A 20,267-nucleotide genomic window follows, 5' to 3' on the forward strand; every position below is an offset into this window, starting at 1 on the left:
GAGAACGCAGTTTGGAGAAAAGCTGTGTTGATAACATCATGGGACATATTTAGAGATCATATCAGTGTTATAGCTACTTGGTCAAAGCCCTAAGCTTCTTTTAATAAACAATATTTATCATGTCCAAGACCAGCGGAGATCCTCCCTGCGATGGGATGGTGGGAGAGGGAGAAGGCCTCAGATATTGTTGACCTGCCTGTTGATTGTGTCATCTGAGCTTTTGTCTATTAACTGCTGACATTTTACTTTCATGAAATCAGCATCCTCAAAGACAACTAGTTTTCATAATGGACTTCGTATGGCACATCAAATCCTACTTCTTCTCTCAACGACTTTCTAAATGGAAGTCGTTACAACACTGATCTAACCCTGAAGCCTTAACATGTCATCAAGATGATGTTTAAAATGTGAACACTTTGCTTTTGCAAAGCACTGGCCACGGAAACAAGTTTTATCGGTTTTGTTTTATTATTGTTTATTATTTAAATCTGTTTAAATCTTCTGTGTGTCTGTGTCCATAATATACCTTTCTCCTGCTTTTTTTGTTTCACTGTAGTTTGCAAAGATCACAGAGGGCATCATGACGTCACACGGCTGTTTTCTCTGCCTGTTGCTTTTAAGTGTGAGTGTTCTCTTTGCAGTTTTACTCTATTTACTTTTATATAAGTGCTGTAAAATGTGCTCTTGGTGATCCGAACTTAATAGTTTCAAGAGGCGCGCGAATGTTTTTAGTTTTAATGTTTTGTTGATTACTGTAACTTCTGGTTTTATTAAAAAGCTATGAGACCTAAAGTACTCATTAGTAATTTTTTTGGTAGCCTGTCCTCCTTAAATTTACATCTGCATTAGTTTAGTTTATATAGTGTTATACAAGTTATGTTCATTATATGGTGGTAATTCTGTCCGTCTAATTAAACAACCTTTTGTCTACCAGGTAATCCCGATCGAGCCATCAGAAGCAGGTTGTATGGACCACTTCACAAAAAAAGGATTGGTAAGAAAAAAACATGTTCTTTTCCCTAATTATTATAATTTCTTAATAGGCTGATCTCTAATGCTGGATGACAAGGCTGCTAAGATAAAAGGTAATATGAGGATGATATAAATCAGATTTGGGTTTTGGGATCAGGCTTTTGACAACCTGCAGCCCTCTGGGAGCCTCTAACCCCAGCAGATTTGTGTGTTTGTATATTTAACTCTCTTTGGACATGTTGCAGTTTTAGTTGTGATGATCACTCACTAATAATAAACAAATATATAACTAATGATGTCTTTTGCTTCTTTACCAACTCTCTGTACTTGGAAGGAAAACGCATCAAGTGAGCTGCCAGAGAATATTACCGTCAAAATAATGAACAAGTCTGAGGTAACTTTGTGAAACATTGTTTAAAAACTAGAAAATGTCCAAATGTATTTAAGTTTATGTTGGAGTGACTTATATTTGGTTAATGATAAATGTGCCCTTCTTTCATTGCAGGACATCATTGTATGTAGTTTAACGGAAGCCGAAGACTGTGATAACAGCAAAACAGAAAATACCTGCTTTCTACGGGACTGTTTTAAGGACGAGAATAACATGGCAAGGAAAAAAATCTCTTCTTCTTCAAGTTTTGTTTGTTTTTTCCTGCTCAGGTTAAACAAGGATTATATCTGATAAACATGTTGTTTGTCCTGCAGGACTATAAACCGCCATGTAACGAGGCGGATGAGAACATCAGTGTCCCTTTCTACCACTTCATGTGCTTGACAAATATAGCCAAGGGTCTACGAGGTATCGCCTCATTTTGATACTTGTCTAACATTCAGCTGTGGTTAGTTTAAAGACTTGCTGCTTGAATGTCTTTGTGAGAAGCAACACTGTGACACCGACTGTTGTAACGAGCTTAGACATTTTAGAAATTCAGAGAAAGAAAAGGAGCAGGTCTTCCTCAAACCGTAAAATGTGGATCTCCTACAATAAACCTAAAATGAACTTCTGGTTCTTACCGCTAACATTTTTCTTCTTTTTCACCAAAGATAAAACAAAACCACCTGAAGTCTGTGAAGTGTACAGTAAGTACACACACACACACACACACACACACACACACACACACACACACACACACACACACACACACACCATGAACAGAGACATTCAAAACATCAAGACTTTGTGTGTGGGTGTGTGTGATGTGTATCCATGCTGCTATTGTGTCTGTCAGTGTGGATGTGTGTACAGGTACTGAGACCTACATCCACATTTCCTCTTGTTTTGTTTCGGTGTGCTGATTTTAAAATTCACAACTTGTTGCTTGTATTTTTCTTTCTTTTTTTCTTTTTTTGTTTAGAAAAAGTCTGTGGGGAAGATTCTGCCACCCCAGGTAGGAAACACATTTTATTTATAGTTTTGTCACAGTTTTACTTTTCTCATTGTTTTTTACTGGAAAGCACTTTGGTCAAAGATGATTTTAAAGTGCTCCAGAAATAAAGTTGGCTTGGACTGGATATTAATGCTGAAACAGTACATGTTTGTGTTTTGCTTCTAGCTGATGTTAGAACTTATAAATCACGCCGACTGCCGCACTACTGCTGTTTCCCATCTTAAAATATACTTCAGCTCTTTTTGTGTAATAACTTTTGCATCTTATTTATTTCCCCACTTTCTTGAATCAGGCTTTCACTCAACATTTTTTTGCTACTTCATGCATTCTCTCTGACTTCCACGTTGTGGACAGACTGCTGCTCTTAGTGCAGCTTTTCAAGTAAATATCACTTTAAAGGTACAGGACAGAAGATATACAGATATACAGAGAGATGTTTTCTCAAAGAAGTCAGGACAATTTACTTTACAAAAACAAAAAACGCCCAAATGACCCTCATATGGCCATAAACGTTAAATTCAACCAAGATTAGTCATTAAAAGCAGAAAAACTAAAACACATCTAAAAGAGGACACACATACACGTACAGTGCTACTGACTGTCAGGTTAAAATTGTTAAATGTTGTCATTGTGTCACTTAAATTTGTAAGACTTAAATTTGTAAGTCTTAGTTCGAACTATATGATTAAAGGCATTCTCTTGTTTCTGACTCCCCCCCCCCCCCCCCACACACACACACACAGTTTTTTTTAACCTTTTGTGACCATGGGGGGATTTACAATGGGTGTTTGTGTAAACTGTGTGTAACAGAATAAAAGGCTGCTATGGGGTGATGGTTCTTTGAAGTGGTCTGAGACTGAGGGCAGAAGGGCTGCTCTGAGATCCTTCCCTTACTAGCATGTGAAAAACCGGTTGAACTGTTCGTCTTGCTTCCTTACTTCGTTAACGGGAATAAGTTTCAAAACCAGTGGGGCCTGTGGAAGCGCAGACCAGACACTGACATTTTATTGCAAAAGACGAATATTTCACCTTTTTTTCAGTGCTTGACAGCTGCTGTTGTCTTTCTATTCTTTGCCCAAAAATGAGATTAAACGCAGTCAGACTCCATCCATTCAAGAAAAATGTTTAAAGAAACCTCCAAGGGTTTTTTTTTTCGTAAAAAATATTTTGACTTTAAAGAAGCTTTGAGTTTCACACATGGACAAAATACATATTTGATCATATTTACTAAGTATTATCTGTTCAGATTAACATTTCAATGACAATTCAAGTTTTGTTAGTAAGTTTTTCTTTGTTTTGTGCTAGAGAACACCAAACTGTTGTCAAATAGCTAAATAAGCATTTTGTAACAGAAAGTTCTAGTTTTTTAAGGATCTGGTCTCTTCGAGTGGACAACAGTCATTTGTAAAACAGTGTCATGTTTTAAATGTACTGGTCAGTGTGCAACCCTTCACAGAAGGGTCCTCTCTGTGATCCCTACAGACAGTTACAGTGGGGCAAAAAAGTATTTAGTCAGCCACCGATTGTGCAAGTTCCCCCACCTAAAATGATGACAGAGGTCAGTAATTTGCACCAGAGGTACACTTCAACTGTGAGAGACAGAATGTGGAAAAAAAAATCCATGAATCCACATGGTAGGATTTGTAAAGAATTTATTGGTAAATCAGGGTGGAAAATAAGTATTTGGTCACCTCAAACAAGGAAAATCTCTGGCTCTCACAGACCTGTAACGTCTTCTGTAAGAAGCTTTTCTGTCCCCCACTCGTTACCTGTATGAATGGCACCTGTTTGAACTCATCATCTGTATAAAAGACACCTGTCCACAGCCTCAAACAGTCAGACTCCAAACTCCACCATGGCCAAGACCAAAGAGCTTTCGAAGGACACCAGGAAAAGTATTGTAGACCTGCACCAGACTGGGAAGAGTGAATCTACAATAGGCGCCACTCCTTTGTTGCCCGGGCGGTGTGTTTTGGATCATTGTCATGTTGGAAGACCCAGCCTCGTTTCATCTTCAAAGTTCTCACTGATGGAAGGAGGTTTTGGCTCAAAATCTCACGATACATGGCCCCATTCATTCTGTCCTTAACACGGATCAGTCGTCCTGTCCCCTTGGCAGAAAAACAGCCCCATAGGATGATGTTTCCACCCCCATGCTTCACAGTAGGTATGGTGTTCTTGGGATGCAACTCAGTATTCTTCTTCCTCCAAACACGACGAGTTGAGTTTATACCAAAAAGTTCTACTTTGGTTTCATCTGACCACATGACATTCTCCCAATCCTCTGCTGTATCATCCATGTGCTCTCTGGCAAACTTCAGACGGGCCTGGACATGCACTGGCTTCAGCAGCGGAACACGTCTGGCACTGCGGGATTTGATTCCCTGCCGTTGTAGTGTGTTACTGATGGTGACCTTTGTTACTTTGGTCCCAGCTCTCTGCAGGTCATTCACCAGGTCCCCCCGTGTGGTTCTGGGATCTTTGCTCACCGTTCTCATGATCATTTTGACCCCACGGGATGAGATCTTGCGTGGAGCCCCAGATCGAGGGAGATTATCAGTGGTCTTGTATGTCTTCCATTTTCTGATGATTGCTCCCACAGTTGATTTTTTCACACCAAGCTGCTTGCCTATTGTAGATTCACTCTTCCCAGTCTGGTGCAGGTCTACAATACTTTTCCTGGTGTCCTTCGAAAGCTCTTTGGTCTTGGCCATGGCGGAGTTTGGAGTCTGACTGTTTGAGGCTGTGGACAGGTGTCTTTTATACAGATGATGAGTTCAAACAGGTGCCATTCATACAGGTAACGAGTGGGGGACAGAAAAGCTTCTTACAGAAGACGTTACAGGTCTGTGAGAGCCAGAGATTTTCCTTGTTTGAGGTGACCAAATACTTATTTTCCACCCTGATTTACGAATAAATGCTTTACAAATCCTACCATGTGGATTCATGGATTTTTTTTCACATTCTGTCTCTCACAGTTGAAGTGTACCTCTGGTGCAAATTACTGACCTCTGTCATCATTTTAAGTGGGGGAACTTGCACAATCGGTGGCTGACTAAATACTTTTTTGCCCCACTGTATAGATGCAAATCCCAGGAGATCAGCAGTTTCTGTAGTACTTACACCAGCCTTTTAAATTACCCTTCTATTCAAACTAAATATAAGTAGTGATATTGAATTTTAAATAATTAATTTGGAAACAGTCTAGAATTTCCCCAAAAATGTAATTTTATGACCGCTAACATAATTAACACATGAAAAAAAATAGCTACAAACTCTTGTGTTTACTCAATCCACCTCCACCAACAGCACCACCAAAACCTTCACCGACAACACCAACCATTGAAGCAACACCATCAACAGCACCAGCCATTGAAGCAACACCATCAACAGCACCAGCCATTGAAGCAACACCATCAACAGCACCAACCATTGAAGCAACACCATCAACACCACTGCCAACAACACCAACCACTAAAGCAACACCACCAACAGGACCAGCCATCGACGCAACATCATCAACAGCACCAACCACTAAAGCAACACCACCAACAGGACCAGCCATCGACGCAACATCATCAACAGCACCAGCCATCGAAGCAACACCAACCATTGAAGTAACAACAAAAAACCCAAGCACAGCATCAACAACAAAAACAACAGCACCATCAACGACATCGTCAACAACAAGTACAACAGCAGCATCATTCCTGGTGAATTCACGTAAGTTACGTTAATAGAACTTTATTTGATGTGTCATGGAAAATATATTGTAATAGTTTTAGTTCAAATAAATAACTTAAGTTTAACAATGATTCTGAAAAACTCTCCACATGGACGAGTAGAGAGTCTAATCTGATAGGCCAGCCACCTTTGGAGCAAGCTCATTACCACTGCTTGTATTCGGAGTCTCGATCTTCCAGTCACAATCCAAAGCTCATGACTGTAGGTGAGGGTAGGGACTTAGATTCGCTTTTGTGTTCAAGTCCTGGTCCAGGTTCTGGGTGCAAACTACACAGTGTTCAACAAGACTATTTTCTTTTTAACAGGCCTTGAAAAATAGTCAGTAATCACTGTTGGCCTCTGAGGTTTTATTACAACTATTCATCTGCAGCATGTTTTAAAGCTCCGTTTTTGAAACCTTAACGGCAGCTGAGGATCAGGAATTATATTATATCCAAAACCATGCAGCAGTATATTAATGACTAACCTCGTATTGTGGATAGATTATATCAGGTATTCTCCTGGCTGAAGTTTGGTCGTCTTTCATCCTTTTTCTGTTATGTGATTGGGATCAGGGACCCGATGTTTTGTATTGTTTTTTTCACTTTTATTGGGTGGGGGGGGGGGGGGGGGGGGGATTGTTCATCCTCCAGCATTACTGTGATAATGTGTTTATATTATGCTATCCATAGGCTTGCTGGCATATAACGGTGGCTGGCTACAGAGCTAACTTCAGTAACCCTACAAACTTTACTGCTGTTTATTTTACTGTCTTTATATATGTCTGAAGCGACAGCAGAGCTGTACATTTTAATTTTCAAAAATCCCTCAGTAAGAACCTGGTGTATCATCTTTAGATGGAAACTAACCATCTACCCTAACCCTAACTCCCTGCTAACTTCTAACTCTGTTAAATTTCATATTTCATAAATTTCATAAATCCTGTTTTTAAGGGATGCCTGGATGTTAAGCTTTATTGTTTCATCTAGTAGAGCAGCCACACTGATCATTATATTGAAGATGAAATAATTTAGACAGATTTTAACTCTCAGTGAAGCCCGCAGTATTTGTTTGAGTTTGGCAGCTGAAGAGAAGTTTGGACCTGGAAACATCTAATGATGTGAGATCTTATAGGAGGATATGATGATTAGTCTCCGGAGTGTCGGCCAGTGAGCACAGCGCCCACTAGAGAACTTCAAGCCACCCTCATGAAGTCTGTTCCTGATTTTGTGGTCAGAGACATTCACACCAGTGACCTGCTGGAGGTCATTTTGTAGCTCTGGCAGTGCTCATCTTGTTCTTCCTGGCACAAAGAAGCCGATACCTGCCCTGCTGATGAGTTAAGGATCTTCTCTGTCCCTGTCCAGCTCTTCTAGAGTAAAAACCTATCTCCCGGATTCTCCTCCATGCTCTTGAGATTGTGCTGGGACACAGCAAACCTTCTGACAATAACACGTATCCTGGATGAGATGAACTGCCTGTGCAACCTCTGTATCCATATCGCCTCATGCTACCAGCAGCCAAATGCAAAACTAGTGAACAAACAGTAAGAAAAGATGAGAAGGGAAAAGTGTCCCCCACATGTGAAACCATTATCTCTCATTGCTGCCCTTGTAGTGCACCAGTCGTCAATTTCTTTAACACTAAAGCAGATGAAACTGATCCACATCCCCCCTCTGGTACTTACAGCTGAACAGATCAGTTTAACTAACTTGATGCTGTACTCTGATTTAAAAACTGTTCCTTGCGATTGTACTCATAGTCTTTCCTTTCTCCCATAGGTTCACAGGGAGGAATTTGTAAGTTTTTTGAATATACTTTTGATACTGAAATTAAGAGTTACTTTAATTTGCAGTTGTACTTGTATAGTTTTATCCATCCATCCATCTTCATCCGCTTTGTCTGGGGCCGGGTCGCGGGGGCAGCAGCCTAAGCAAAGAGGCCCAGACCTCCCTCTCCCCAGCCACCTCCTCCAGCTTATCCGGGGGAATACCAAGGCGTTCCCAGGCCAGCCGAGAGATATAATCTCTCCAGCGTGTCCTGGGTCTGCCCCGGGGCCTCCTCCCGGTGGGACATGCCTGGAACACCTCACCCAGGAGGCGCCCAGGGGGCATCCTTGTCAGATGCCCGAACCACCTCAGCTGGCTCCTTTCGATGTGGAGCAGTAGCTGCTCTACTCTGAGCCCCTCCCGGATGGCCAAATTTCTCACCCTATCTCTAAGGGAGAGGCCAGCCACCCTTCGGAGGAAGCTCATTTCTGCCGCTTGTATCCGCGATCTCGTTCTTTCGGTCACTACCCACAGCTCGTGGCCATAGGTGAGGGTAGGGACGTAGATCGACCGGTAAATTGAGAGCTTCGCTTTTACACTCAGCTCCCTCTTCACCACGACGGACCGGTGCAGCGTCCGCATTACTGCAGCTGCAGCCCCAATCCGTCTGTCGATCTCCAGCTCCCTTCTCCCATCACTTGCGAACAAGACCCCGAGATACTTGAACTCCTCCACTTGGGGCAGGAACTCATCCCCGACCCGGAGTGGGCACTCCACCCTTTTCCGGCTGAGAACCATGGCCTCAGATTTGGAGGTGCTGATCCTCATTCCCGCTGCTTCACACTCGGCTGCGAACCGCTCCAGTGCGAGCTGGAGGCCCTCTCCCGATGAAGCCAACAGAACCACATCATCTGCAAAAATCAGAGATGAGATTCTGAGGCCACCAAAGCGAAAGCCCTCCGCCACTTGGCTGCGCCTAGAAATCCTGTCCATAAAAATTATGAACAGAACCGGAGACAAAGGGCAGCCCTGGCGGAGCCCATCACCCACCAGGAACGAGTCCGACTTATTGCCGGCAATGCGAACCAAGCTCTTGCAACGGTTGTATAGGGATCGAATGGCCCGTAGCAATGGGCCAGACACCCCATACTCCCGCAACACCTCCCACAGGATACCCCGAGGGACACGGTCGAATGCCTTCTCCAAGTCCACTTGTATAGTTTTAGTTCATTTTTATTGTTTATTAATATTTTAGTGTTTATTTGGGTTGATACAATTATATATATTAACAAGATTGCACTGGCATTATAATTAACATTCTATAACAAGCTATGTACTGAAAGAAACAAACCGCAATACTCTCGACACACGTTTAGTTTGCAGATGTTCTCATACAGTCTTTCCTGTTTTTTCATAGGTTCAGAAAAAGAAACGGGTAAGCTTGTGTTTTTTGTTTATTTATTTATTCTTTGCTTCAGTAAAATGTATATTGACAAGTTTGTTGTAGTACCGACATTCCAAAAGAGCCCAAGTCCTCATTTTCTTTTTCAGGTTCCAAAAACTGATAAAACAAATACAGAATTCAACATAATTGTTTTAAAACAACCATATAGCATGTACGATATTTATTAAATGTGTGAATCTTACAGATTGGCCACACTATAGAAAACAAGACAAAAATTAATAGTTCATGCACTTTAAAAACTTTATTCATGCATAAATATGTGTTATCAAGGGAGTGTTACTTTGAAAATTAATACATGTTCAACTTCTTCTCAAACAGGAAGTGACATCCAAAAGATTTTAATAGGAGTTCTTATCATGACGAACATCATTGTCCCCATGGCAATTTATCTGTACATGCGTAACCAGATTCAGCAGGTGAGTGGCAGCTCAGATGTGAATGTTGCTTAATGCAGGGATGTAAGGATGTTCAACTACACATTTAATTTAATACAATAAAGCAGGACAGCAAATGCTGATAAAAATAAATAAATGTGTAAAATTCCAGATAAAAGAGGGTAATTCCATAAATTTACCAACATTTCCTGTTTAAAAAAACAAAAAACAAAAAAACCCCACTGAAAAACAAAATGATTGAAGACTCCGGTTAGAGTCTTTGCCAGACTGATTCTGGGCCCTGGGCCGTGTGTGTGATACATGTGGCTTAAAGAATGGCGTAGCAGCATGTACCCAGACATATATGGGCTCACATTGTGGTCATAAATATTTTGTACTTGTAAATCACAATGTGTAGTTGTGGACTGAGTACTTTGTAAACCAAAATATCTGAAAATTTCATGTTTGTGATCGATGAGAATTTATGAGTTTGTAAAAACTATTTACACAAGTTACAAATATTTTTGTTGAGGTCTGGCTACAGATACAAAGCAAAAAACTATGTGTAAAACTCTGCTCTCAAGGCTGTGTGTGACTTTCAACTTGCAGTTATGAAGTTTGACCCGGTTCCTTTCAGCAGATCGGTCAATGTCATGTAACAAATTTAACAATCCAATCAGATAACAGATGGGTGGGCTTTACTTAGCCTCAGGCCCTTGAAGGGTAAATGCCCTTTCATGTGCCAGTGTTTTCCTTCATCACCATGAATGAAAACATTTTGTGCGTGTCTGAGTTCGGTAAATTTTTTGAGTCACAGGTTTATGTGTTTATACAGACCCAGAGCCTTTTCAACTGCTCAGTTCAGGGGGAGAGCAGTGCTGTGGAAACAACAGACTCCTCACTAGTCGGGACAGTTACAAAGCTTTCTTCATTATGAATGAGCGATATGTGTTTTATTGAACATTTCAACATAATACAACACAAATTCTTGTAGAGGATATAAAGTAAGAGAGGTACATGTTTTGAAACGACAAGGAGCAGGCGCATCTAGTACACGAAGAGCTGCTGCAAAAAAACGACAGCGGCCAGCGCAACAAATGTTGGATCCTTCACTCTTAGTTAGCGATGAGTGCAGCGCATGTCGTATCTGTTGTAAAAGGGCCTTTATGCTGCACCGTGTGACTCACAGCAAAGGTCCCGGGTGAGCCCTGACTTTGTGTTAACGTAATACTAAAGTAATAATGGTATTTCTGACTGGTATAGCACAACTTTATCTTTCCAACAGCTACCGAAAGTTAAGGGACCTAGCTTGTATGAGCCTCATGGGATATTAATATAGAGATCCTCCAGCTTCAAACTGTATCACCCTTCCAGGACCTGAAGCTCAGTAAAGCTGAGTAAGCCAAACTCATCTGATTTCTGATTGTCATGGCAACCACAAATTTAACAATCCAAAGACCAATCGACTTAAACGAATTTGTACTTGCAAGTTGAAAGTCACACGCAAGCGAGGGAACTTGAGAGTTTTACACGTAGATTTTTGATTTGAATCAGTTTCTGTGAGAACATGAGTATGACAGAGTGTTAAACCTTTTATGTAATAGCACAAATTTGTCACATTGATGCGGAAATGAAGGTTGACCATGGCTTCTGTTTCATTTCTGCTTCAGATTCCAAACTTGAGGGAAGAAGTAAGAATGACAGAGATGCAGGTATTTTTGTAGAATGTGGATGCTAACTCACTGTAACTGAAGCACAGAGGATTAGGATACAACTAAACTTGCAGTTATTTGATAGTCTTACTTAGATATTACATTTCATTAATAAGAACAACAGAAGTGATTTATCTGTTTCTTAACATTGGTAGAGAGTCAACTTTGTGTTAAACCCTGCTCTGCGTGTTTTTGCTTTAACAGTATTATTTTCTTCTCTTTTTAGCAAAACACATTTCCCAGGGATGTTGAAGAGGGTCCCATTTTATTAACGGTAATTTTTACTGTACTACTACTTTCATAAACGGTGCCTGTAAAAGACTTAATGTTTCAAACACGTGGTTTCCTTGACTGATGAGACCAGACAAGACCCGAATGGAAACACAGCCTTGACTGATTTGATATTTGTTCCCACTAAGTGTGCTTTTTTTTTTTTTTTTTTTGTCAGCAGAGGTCCAGCTGTAACTACAAAAATCTATTTTTCCAACAACTGTAGGTAAAAAAACAAAACAAAACAAAACAAAACTGTGTCTGCTTATGTGCTCGATACTGGACTTCTCTCAGCTGGGAAGAAACGCACAGATCACTGGGTTAAGTTTCCTTTGTGAGGAGCTGATTAAAAAAACGTTAGACAAAAGTAGCATTTTCTTATTTTTTGTGACTAACAATTTCATGTTGAAAAATAATCTACCTGTTTTATTTTGCATTATTGTGAAATTCAGCAATACACCATTCAGAAATTATCACCAGCTGACTTTTGCAAGTCTTTCTATTGAGTCTGTTCAAATATGGGTTTCTGCAGGAGTCCCCAAATTTCCACAACATCTTTGCCAACGACGTGAAAAAAGATTTAGGCCACATGACACAACACGGATATTTTGTTTGATGCGTGTCTTTTGGACTTCACATTCATTTTAACTGGCTTTTTATTTTTTTGTAACTTGACTCTCACCTCTGTTTCTATTGTAACTGGTCTTTAAGTGATGACATGATGAATCCTGCTAATGGGCCCAAACTACTCTGCATTTAATAAGGCTGTTGATCAGAGATGATCACAAGCTGACTTTTACTATTATTTTTTACTAGTGTCTGTTTAAATATCTTTCTTTTACATATTTTCAACTAGCAAGCACGCAGACATTTTTTTAAATGTCCCAAATTACAGATCCAGGTTTATTTTGATGGCAAGAAAGGCCACTGAAAATGTCAGTATGTAGTATGTAAAGTATGTGTGATATTTAAAGCTAAAATTCTACAGAATTTGACACGAATGACTCTACCAGTTTGGTCAAGGAGAGGGTTCAGATATCCAGCCATAAGACCGTTCTTGGCTATGAAAAGCACTTGGTTGATGTGGCTAAAGGACATTTACATTAATATTAATGAGGGTGGCTGATCTATATATTGGAGCACGCATGTATAATTCTGACACAGTGCGGATTAGAGAAAGTCCAAAATAAATTCAAACTTGTGCACCAAATACTTGTTTTCATAAAGTTATAAAAGATGTACGCTTTTATAACAGTCCAAAGAAATCACGGTGTGAAAAAGACTTTCAACGCAGTCATTTAGTTTGAAGCATGTCTTTTGGACTTTTTATTTTAAATGTACTTTCACTTACTGACTACCTCTATCTCTATTGTATTGTCTGATACATGGAGGTCTAAGCAAGAAAACTACTCAGGTTTTGGGAAAAGATCACAGTTCAAATACACAGCCCAGGATGCTCCATTTGAAAGCTTACCCAAAGATATGGACTACTCAGTCAGATCTTTGGGACTGATAAGAGCTGACTACAGTCACTCTGCCACAGAAACCTCCATTAAAAATTATCAGCCATGCGTTTCGCCAGTCAAGCACACACTTGACTAAGTGCTTTTCTCTTTCTCTTTGTCATACAGACGCCCGAGAGTTCCATCATCATAAATTCACCTGAAAACACCATAATTTAAAGCCCTTGCCCAAATAGAACACACCATTAGAAGTTCTGAGCTGCTGAGAATCTGGATAAATCTGGATACGAGGATCTGCCTTACACAGATCTGGACTTACACAGTCCAGGTGAAGTAAAGGTGGTCTGTGAAGGCCTCTGCGCCCAAAGGTGGATAAGCTTCCAATGTGAAGAAGAGTGGGACCAAACAAGCCGCAGCATGCCTGTTCATGTAACTGCTCTGCAGTCGCACATCAAGATTGTTTTCTGTCCGCTTCATGCAAAATGTTTTACTGCTGTGCTGGTTTTAAGTGACCAAAGTCTTACCAGAAGAAGTGCACTGCAGAAAATCTGTTTTAACACGAACAATAACGAGTTGGTTTTTTGTCATATTTAGAATAATTTTAAACACAAAGACACAGATTATGCATGTAGTCAGTAAACATATATATGTGTGTGTCTCTGTGTGTTCAAGTGTTCCACTGTGCAGACTACTATATTTAGTGCGACTGCAAAAGAAAAAAGTTACGTTTTTATGGCTAATGGACTAATTGCCTCTGTTCATGTGTGCATATTTGGGGAAAGGTTTGGTGGCTTTTTTTCTATTCCTTGTATGTATTAAGTATGTTGTGATAAAGCTTCAGCTGAAAAGCTAAAAGTGCCTAAAAAAAATTAAATATTATTATTTTTTTTTATTGCACAATGCACATTAAGCGAAGCCACCATAAAAAATTGAACTTTTACCTTTTTCTAAGCCAGCTGTGCTAGCTTTACCCCTAAAATGTGATCTTATCTGTTAACAGTTGTTCTAGATAAGTTCTCACTGTACAGTCCTCATACATCCATCGAATGTGTTTGTGTTTCATGGAAGTATAAATAGAAAATTACCTACCGCAATGCTTTTATTATTTTCATAAATCACTGCAAAAACAAAGAGATGTGAAAAAAGCGGTCTTCTCCGCACGTTTTCATTTTCATACTGTCACGTTATTTCACTCTTATATATGGTAAATGGTCTGTATTTGTATAGCGCTTTACTTGGTCCACTCTTGTGTATGTGTAATTATCCCACATATCTGTCCCTCACATATGGAAGACTGTAGACATTGTTCTGTGTTTTCAGTTTTTGGCTTTTGATGCATTTGTGGAATATATTTTAGTTTTTGTTTATGTAAAAAATTTTATTTTTATATATTTTTTAAGCCAACAACTTTATTTATTGTGTTTGTAATAGAGACTGAGTAGGAGTTTTTTTGTTTTGTTTTTGAATGTGTAGATGTGAGTTTAGACAAGTATCTATGATTCCCATACATACTCCTTGGTGTGGAACAAAAATGTCCAGACTGAAAAGAGAAAAATGTAAGCAGATAATAGAACGGACCCGGTGAACATATCTGAGCACAGGAGCCAGACTTGTAAAGTGTATAAAAAGCTATATTTAAAACCAAGTAATAAATAAGAAATGAATAAAAAAGAAAAATCAAACAAAAACATTTCTTTAATTGAAACAGTCACATTAAGGATTCATCTACACCAGGGGTCCCCAAACCCCGTCCACAAGGGCCGGTGTCCCTGCAGGTTTTAATAATAATAATAATAATAATAATGGATTGGATTTATATAGTGCTTTTCAAGGCACCCAAAGCGCTTTACAATGCCACTATTCATTCATTCGCGCATTCACACACTGGTGGAGGCAGCTACGGTTGTAGCCACAGCTGCCCTGGGGCAGACTGACAGAAGCGAGGCTGCCATATCGCGCCATCGGCCCCTCTGGCCAACACCAGTAGGTGGCAGGTGAAGGACACAACGACCAGGACAGAGAGCCCGGGGATCGAACTGGCGACCTTCCGGTTACAGATGCGCTTCCCAAAGTTTTAGATCTCACCCTGGGTCAACACACCTGAATCACGTGATTAGTTCATTACCAGGCCTCTGGAGAACTTCAGGACATGTTGGCTGTATCCCAATTCAGGGTCTGCAGCCTTAAAGTACGCAGCCTTGACGGTCCACACGGGCCGCGTACTCAAAGACTGCTAAGGCTGGAAGTGCAAGGCTTCTGAAATGGGACGGTCTAGCCTCCGTTGCGCTGCCCAGGTTGCCTAGCAACCATGACACTAACTGCTGGAAACGTTTCATACAGCTTTGTTTGACAGAAATAAAGGAGAAAATCTTTTGTTCATTTGTTTGTTTGTTTCTACATGAGCTTTGATTTGATAAGTATCTGAGGCTGAGACCACAGGACTGTGAAATCATGATTATTGGGCTTCACTTCTGTACTGAACAATCATTTAAGATTAGCTAGTAAATAACAATTAGCTAATGTTGTTCATGAGACTAAAGTCATCTCACTTTGGTGATGCAAATATAATAAGTTATTATTTCAATCATTATTAGTTATTACAGCAGTGAATGAACTCTGTTTCAAATACTGAGCTTCAGTATTTATTTATATTTCCTGTCACCTTAAATCTTCATTCAAAGACAGGTTCCTTTGACACTGTATGTATAAATGTATTATATATAAGAGACTGTCAAGAGATGCATTCTTAAACACTTTTTCAGTTGAGAATCAGAGAGGAGAAACACAGTTTTACTTGTATACAAGGGCAGCACAGAGCACTCGCACTGAGAGTGAGGGCTCTGAGACTCGCAGCTCTGTGACTGCCCTGGTCTTTATTTATATATCGGTGGGTGTTTGTTCCTTACATTGGAATGGTTGGTTTCACCCAAATGTATCAGTAAGCCTAAATTTGGTCAATGGCTGCACTGCAAAAACAGCTATTCTTAAATCTGACAAAATTTTCTTGTTTTGAGCAAAAAAAAATCTGCCAATGGGGTAAGCAAAAGTTGCTTGACTAGAATTCTTAAAACTAGCAAATTAATCTAACTGCCATATGCCTTTTAACTAGACAAAATTGTCTAAAATGTGTGCTTATTTGAAGAAAATGTGACTTATTATAAGTAAAAGACACTTTGATATTTAGAAAATATGTACCTAAAATGAGTATTATGCTTTCTTGAACAAGCTGTTTTCAAGAATTATTTGCTTACTTTAAGATTCTACACCTTAATTTAGATTTTTCACATAAAAAAAACACCTTACTATAGGACAAATTTTCTTAAAACTGAATTGTTTCTTTCTTGATTGAGCTAACTATAAGAATTATGTTTCGACTCTGAGAACAATAATCAGCAAAAATTCCTGAGAATAAGACACCATCTCTTCAAAAAGCTACTAAAAATAAGGGAATTCATCTTAAATTAAGACAGCAAAAGCACTCTTAGATTTTGCGCTTTTATTGACACAGCAATGGGTCAGTAACTCACTGAGGTCTGTTCCAGGAGAATCATGTCTAAAATTATACATTTCAACAGGGTACTGTGTAACATGGCCAATATAAGAAGTGCATATTCCAGATACTCTTAACATGAATAATAACAGTATAACACACTCATGGCTGGTATCAAAAATAAATTTTGCTGAAGCTTAAAACAATCACTATTTCAAATCCTATATTACATAACATTTTAGAAGAACAAGTTGAACGACCACACAAACAAACATGTGTTTTACATTTGAACAACTTTTCTAAAGAAAAAAAAACAACCTCACTGACTAACACTGAGTCTGATAAACAAGGCAGATGGAGTCTGTCATCTGAGAGACTCACTCAATGAATGACTTCCACTCACCAAGCGCCTTCTTGTAAGAGGGGGTTGAATCTCGGTCATGGATGGAGTCTTTGAGTATTTCAGTTTGCAAGACAGACAGCAGCGTGGAAATGCACTTTGGATATGTGAGGTGGAGGGCATAGTAATATGCCATCAGATAGAGCAGTCCCTCATTAAGATCCTTCCGGTCAAAAGTGCTCACCGGTGTGGTTCCAACAGCTATCATGCAGTTGCCTTCAGAGACAAGCAGAACTGGACAAGCCAGGGGTCGCTGACGCAGGTAGCCTTCAGGGTCTTCTGAAGTCTACATGACAGAAAAAAAGAGGATTAGAACAAGACTGTAAGAAACACAATTTTTGAGTTGCATTAGAGTTTAAAATAGATCAACTTTTTTTGTAGGTTTTACTAACATCAACATGTTATGGGGATCTGAACTTTAAGAATATTTGACTGACTCCACAGTAAAATATATAAAATGAAAACATGAGTAACTGCAAAATTCAACAATATATACACATAGAATATTGCAGCCTTACCTTTAGGACATGGAAAAAAGCCTCACTACAGATGCCCAGCTTCTTAGGTGGTACTGTGCTGGAAGGGAAAAGCACGGGAAGGGCTCTGAACACAGCTGCTGCATGTTCCACTGGTTTGAAAAAAGAAAAATAAGACAGGGCAACACCATTAAGCATTGCAAATAATGTAATCTGCAAAGCATAAATGTAGACAAATCAAGATACTGTAGCATTACCTCCATCCAAAGTTTTTGGCGGCTTCATAACTTTCTTCATGACACCATAAAACTGCACCTTCGAGTAGAAGATTTCCCATCTATCCTTCATCTCAGAAATGTATTTCAAGTTGGATGGTTGAATAATTCTCCGCAGCTCATCAAGGACCTGAAAAATACAGACAGAAACCCAACTGAGATAGATCTGTCTAGCTCTGTATCTGGTCTTGACAATAAGTGATAACAATTTAAACATGAGGGCCAGTATTTAAGAAATTTGAAAATCATATCAAAATGTCCCCAAAGGAATAACAGGATGGCTAAAAGAAATAAGTGCGGCTTACATGATCCAGTTCTCTGAAACAAGGATATGCCTCTAGTATCTTCACTGCTCTGTCCTGCTCCTTTATAGCATCAGAGTTAATGAATTGTCTTCTAGACTCAAACTCCAGGTTCAGCAGTTGGGTAACAGCAGCTTTGTTTGGTTTTTTGGGCTTGTATATTTCTTGAAGTGTATTGTAGTGTCTTGCCTGGGTCTTTTGGCTGTCAAAGAAGTCAGCTGAACCAGCTAAACACACAGAGCAGAGGTGTGCAAATCATTTATTGCCACAGTAAGGCTTTATATATATGTTATTGGTGCAAAACAATAAAACAAAAATACCAAAATATATCTGTAAATTAGATCAACAAATTAACTAACCACCTATCTTAAAATTGTTCATTAATCCTGTGAAGTTGTCACTATTAAATGGAACACAAAGACTCCAAGATAAACAGTGAAGTAATTGTGTTCCATTGTTAGCAGAATTTTTAACAAAAAAACAAAAAGTATCGTCCAAACCACATTTACACTCAGGCTGTAAAAAGAGGGTGCATTATATTATACTTACATTCTTCATCACTGCCATCCTGGTGGTGCACTGGGGTGCCCATCGATCTAACTGGTGATTTATCTAGAATAATAGTTGATGCACTGGACTCCCCACTGCTGTCACTTTTTGCAACGCTTTCATTCCCATCCTTTCTTGGCTTCTTCGCAGGAGGTTTTTTGTCTTTCCTTGGACATTTGACATTGGAGAGTCTCTTCATTAGCTTTTTATCAACATGCTCCAAACAGGTACAAACGGTAAAAATTAAAAGATGATAAGATACATCACTCATGATTAACACAGAGTGATATTGAGCAAATGCTACTTACCCACTCACCACACGTTTCTTTAAGCATTGGGTAGTACTCCATTAATCGCTTTGCCATGGCATCAACCTCATGTTTGCTGGGGTATCTGGAGTCGTCAGCTGCTCTTGCTATCGAAATCATGTTTGTCATGGTGTTTCTTACGAGTCGACAAAAGAGTTCCTTTGACAAAGGTTCAGCACACTCTGTCCCCAGCCGCTTCTTTTCAAAGTAAGAATGTCGAGCTTGCTCAAGTTCACTGTCTGTGAAGACTATGTACTCTGGGTTGGACATAGTCACAAACTTAGAAGTGCTGGGTTCCTCTCTGGAGAAGTCACCATCTCCAGTAGTTGTTAGCGTTTTTTCAGCAGCAGTCTTGTTCTAAAATAGTGTACATGGGGCTAATTTCACATAAAATTGCACAAGAACTTTAGGTCTCTAAATATGAAAGAAAGTACAACAAAATATCAGTAAAGTGTTGAACAATAAAAAATATGTATATTTAACAAATGTGTAGGCCACTTGATTTAAATCAAAACTAAAGAAGATTCTACTGTCTATCTGTTAAGTGAGTATTGGTGGAATTACTTGAAACTGCATAAAACAAGCTGGTGTGTTCTCAGTTTTATCACACAGCGATAGGACAGAACTTACTTCTTCACATTTGTGCACTGCAAGCCATAGAGCCCGACGCCTGAGGAAATGTTCAGGACCAGGAAACAGATCTTTGATGTCATCTCGTGAAAGTGATGAGAGCAGGTCTTCTCCAACATTTGCTTCTGCAATAGGAGTTTCCAATTATCACTACATTGCATTACCCTCATGTGCAAGCCAGCTGACAGCTTTGCTTGGGTAACAAACAGGATACACAAGAAACATAATTTAATATTTACCATTTAAAAACAATACTCTATTCCATTATATTCCCTCCTGACTGCTCCACAGGTTCTAAATTACCTTCCTCCCATTGACTGGAAAAAGTATTATATTTGTGATTCGCTTGCACCTTCCGTCCACACATAAACGGCGTTTTTGGTCACTGAAAACGGAGATTTCTAAAAACGCTTGCCAGGGTGGATATTTTCGAAAACTCCGTTTTTGCATATACTGTAGGTGCGGATGAGAAAAACGGAGAAAACGTAGCGTCAAAGGTGTGGGCCTTTTTTGACGTCACACTGTGCGCTGCGTTATTGTTTCGGTGAAATGAATTTCTACAATACTGTTACTGTTAATTGTACTCTCTGCAGTGTTTAAATGCTTACATATACACACAGTTACTGTCCCTACACACATAGGACTGGGTTCTGCTTCTATGCCCCATCTTTCTTTACTATTTCCCACCGAGGCTTCTA

The 20,267-nt window shown here is 39.6% G+C and overlaps 2 protein-coding genes across 4 annotated transcripts in view; one reads left to right on the forward strand and one right to left on the reverse strand.

Annotated features, from left to right (window-relative positions):
- Positions 1 to 15,518, forward strand: part of LOC113021427 (uncharacterized) — a 31,881-nt gene extending 16,363 nt beyond the window's left edge. Inside the window, exons 2-15 of one of the 3 annotated variants that reach the window (XM_080301046.1) lie at positions 557 to 622; positions 935 to 994; positions 1,307 to 1,366; positions 1,478 to 1,579; positions 1,678 to 1,771; positions 2,017 to 2,052; positions 2,331 to 2,363; positions 5,673 to 6,086; positions 7,868 to 7,885; positions 9,273 to 9,290; positions 9,639 to 9,736; positions 11,365 to 11,406; positions 11,633 to 11,680; positions 11,858 to 12,888. In XM_080301046.1, coding sequence (XP_080157172.1) covers positions 581 to 622; positions 935 to 994; positions 1,307 to 1,366; positions 1,478 to 1,579; positions 1,678 to 1,771; positions 2,017 to 2,052; positions 2,331 to 2,363; positions 5,673 to 6,086; positions 7,868 to 7,885; positions 9,273 to 9,290; positions 9,639 to 9,736; positions 11,365 to 11,406; positions 11,633 to 11,680; positions 11,858 to 11,902 — 1,110 coding nt within the window. In that variant the 5' untranslated portion in view covers positions 557 to 580 and the 3' untranslated portion in view covers positions 11,903 to 12,888. Of the gene's footprint in view, positions 1 to 556; positions 623 to 934; positions 995 to 1,306; positions 1,367 to 1,477; positions 1,580 to 1,677; positions 1,772 to 2,016; positions 2,053 to 2,330; positions 2,364 to 5,672; positions 6,087 to 7,867; positions 7,886 to 9,272; positions 9,291 to 9,638; positions 9,737 to 11,364; positions 11,407 to 11,632; positions 11,681 to 11,857; positions 12,889 to 13,307 lie in introns of those variants that run through there. The other 2 variants (XM_026166084.2, XM_026166086.2) reach the window with 2 other exon arrangements.
- A 982-nt stretch (positions 15,519 to 16,500) lies between these two features.
- LOC113021428 (uncharacterized) lies at positions 16,501 to 19,713 on the reverse strand (the record flags this gene model as incomplete). The annotated part of the gene is made up of 7 exons (XM_080300697.1): positions 16,501 to 17,315; positions 17,548 to 17,657; positions 17,763 to 17,910; positions 18,086 to 18,309; positions 18,632 to 18,848; positions 18,940 to 19,296; positions 19,570 to 19,713. Coding segments are annotated over 7 exons (1,509 nt in total), but the record flags the coding sequence as incomplete, so codon positions are not given.
- Positions 19,714 to 20,267: the final 554 nt, after the last annotated feature.

The sequence above is a fragment of the Astatotilapia calliptera genome, chromosome 4 (genome assembly GCF_964374335.1).
Source record: "Astatotilapia calliptera chromosome 4, fAstCal68.1, whole genome shotgun sequence".
NCBI classification, from domain to species: domain Eukaryota; kingdom Metazoa; phylum Chordata; class Actinopteri; order Cichliformes; family Cichlidae; genus Astatotilapia; species Astatotilapia calliptera.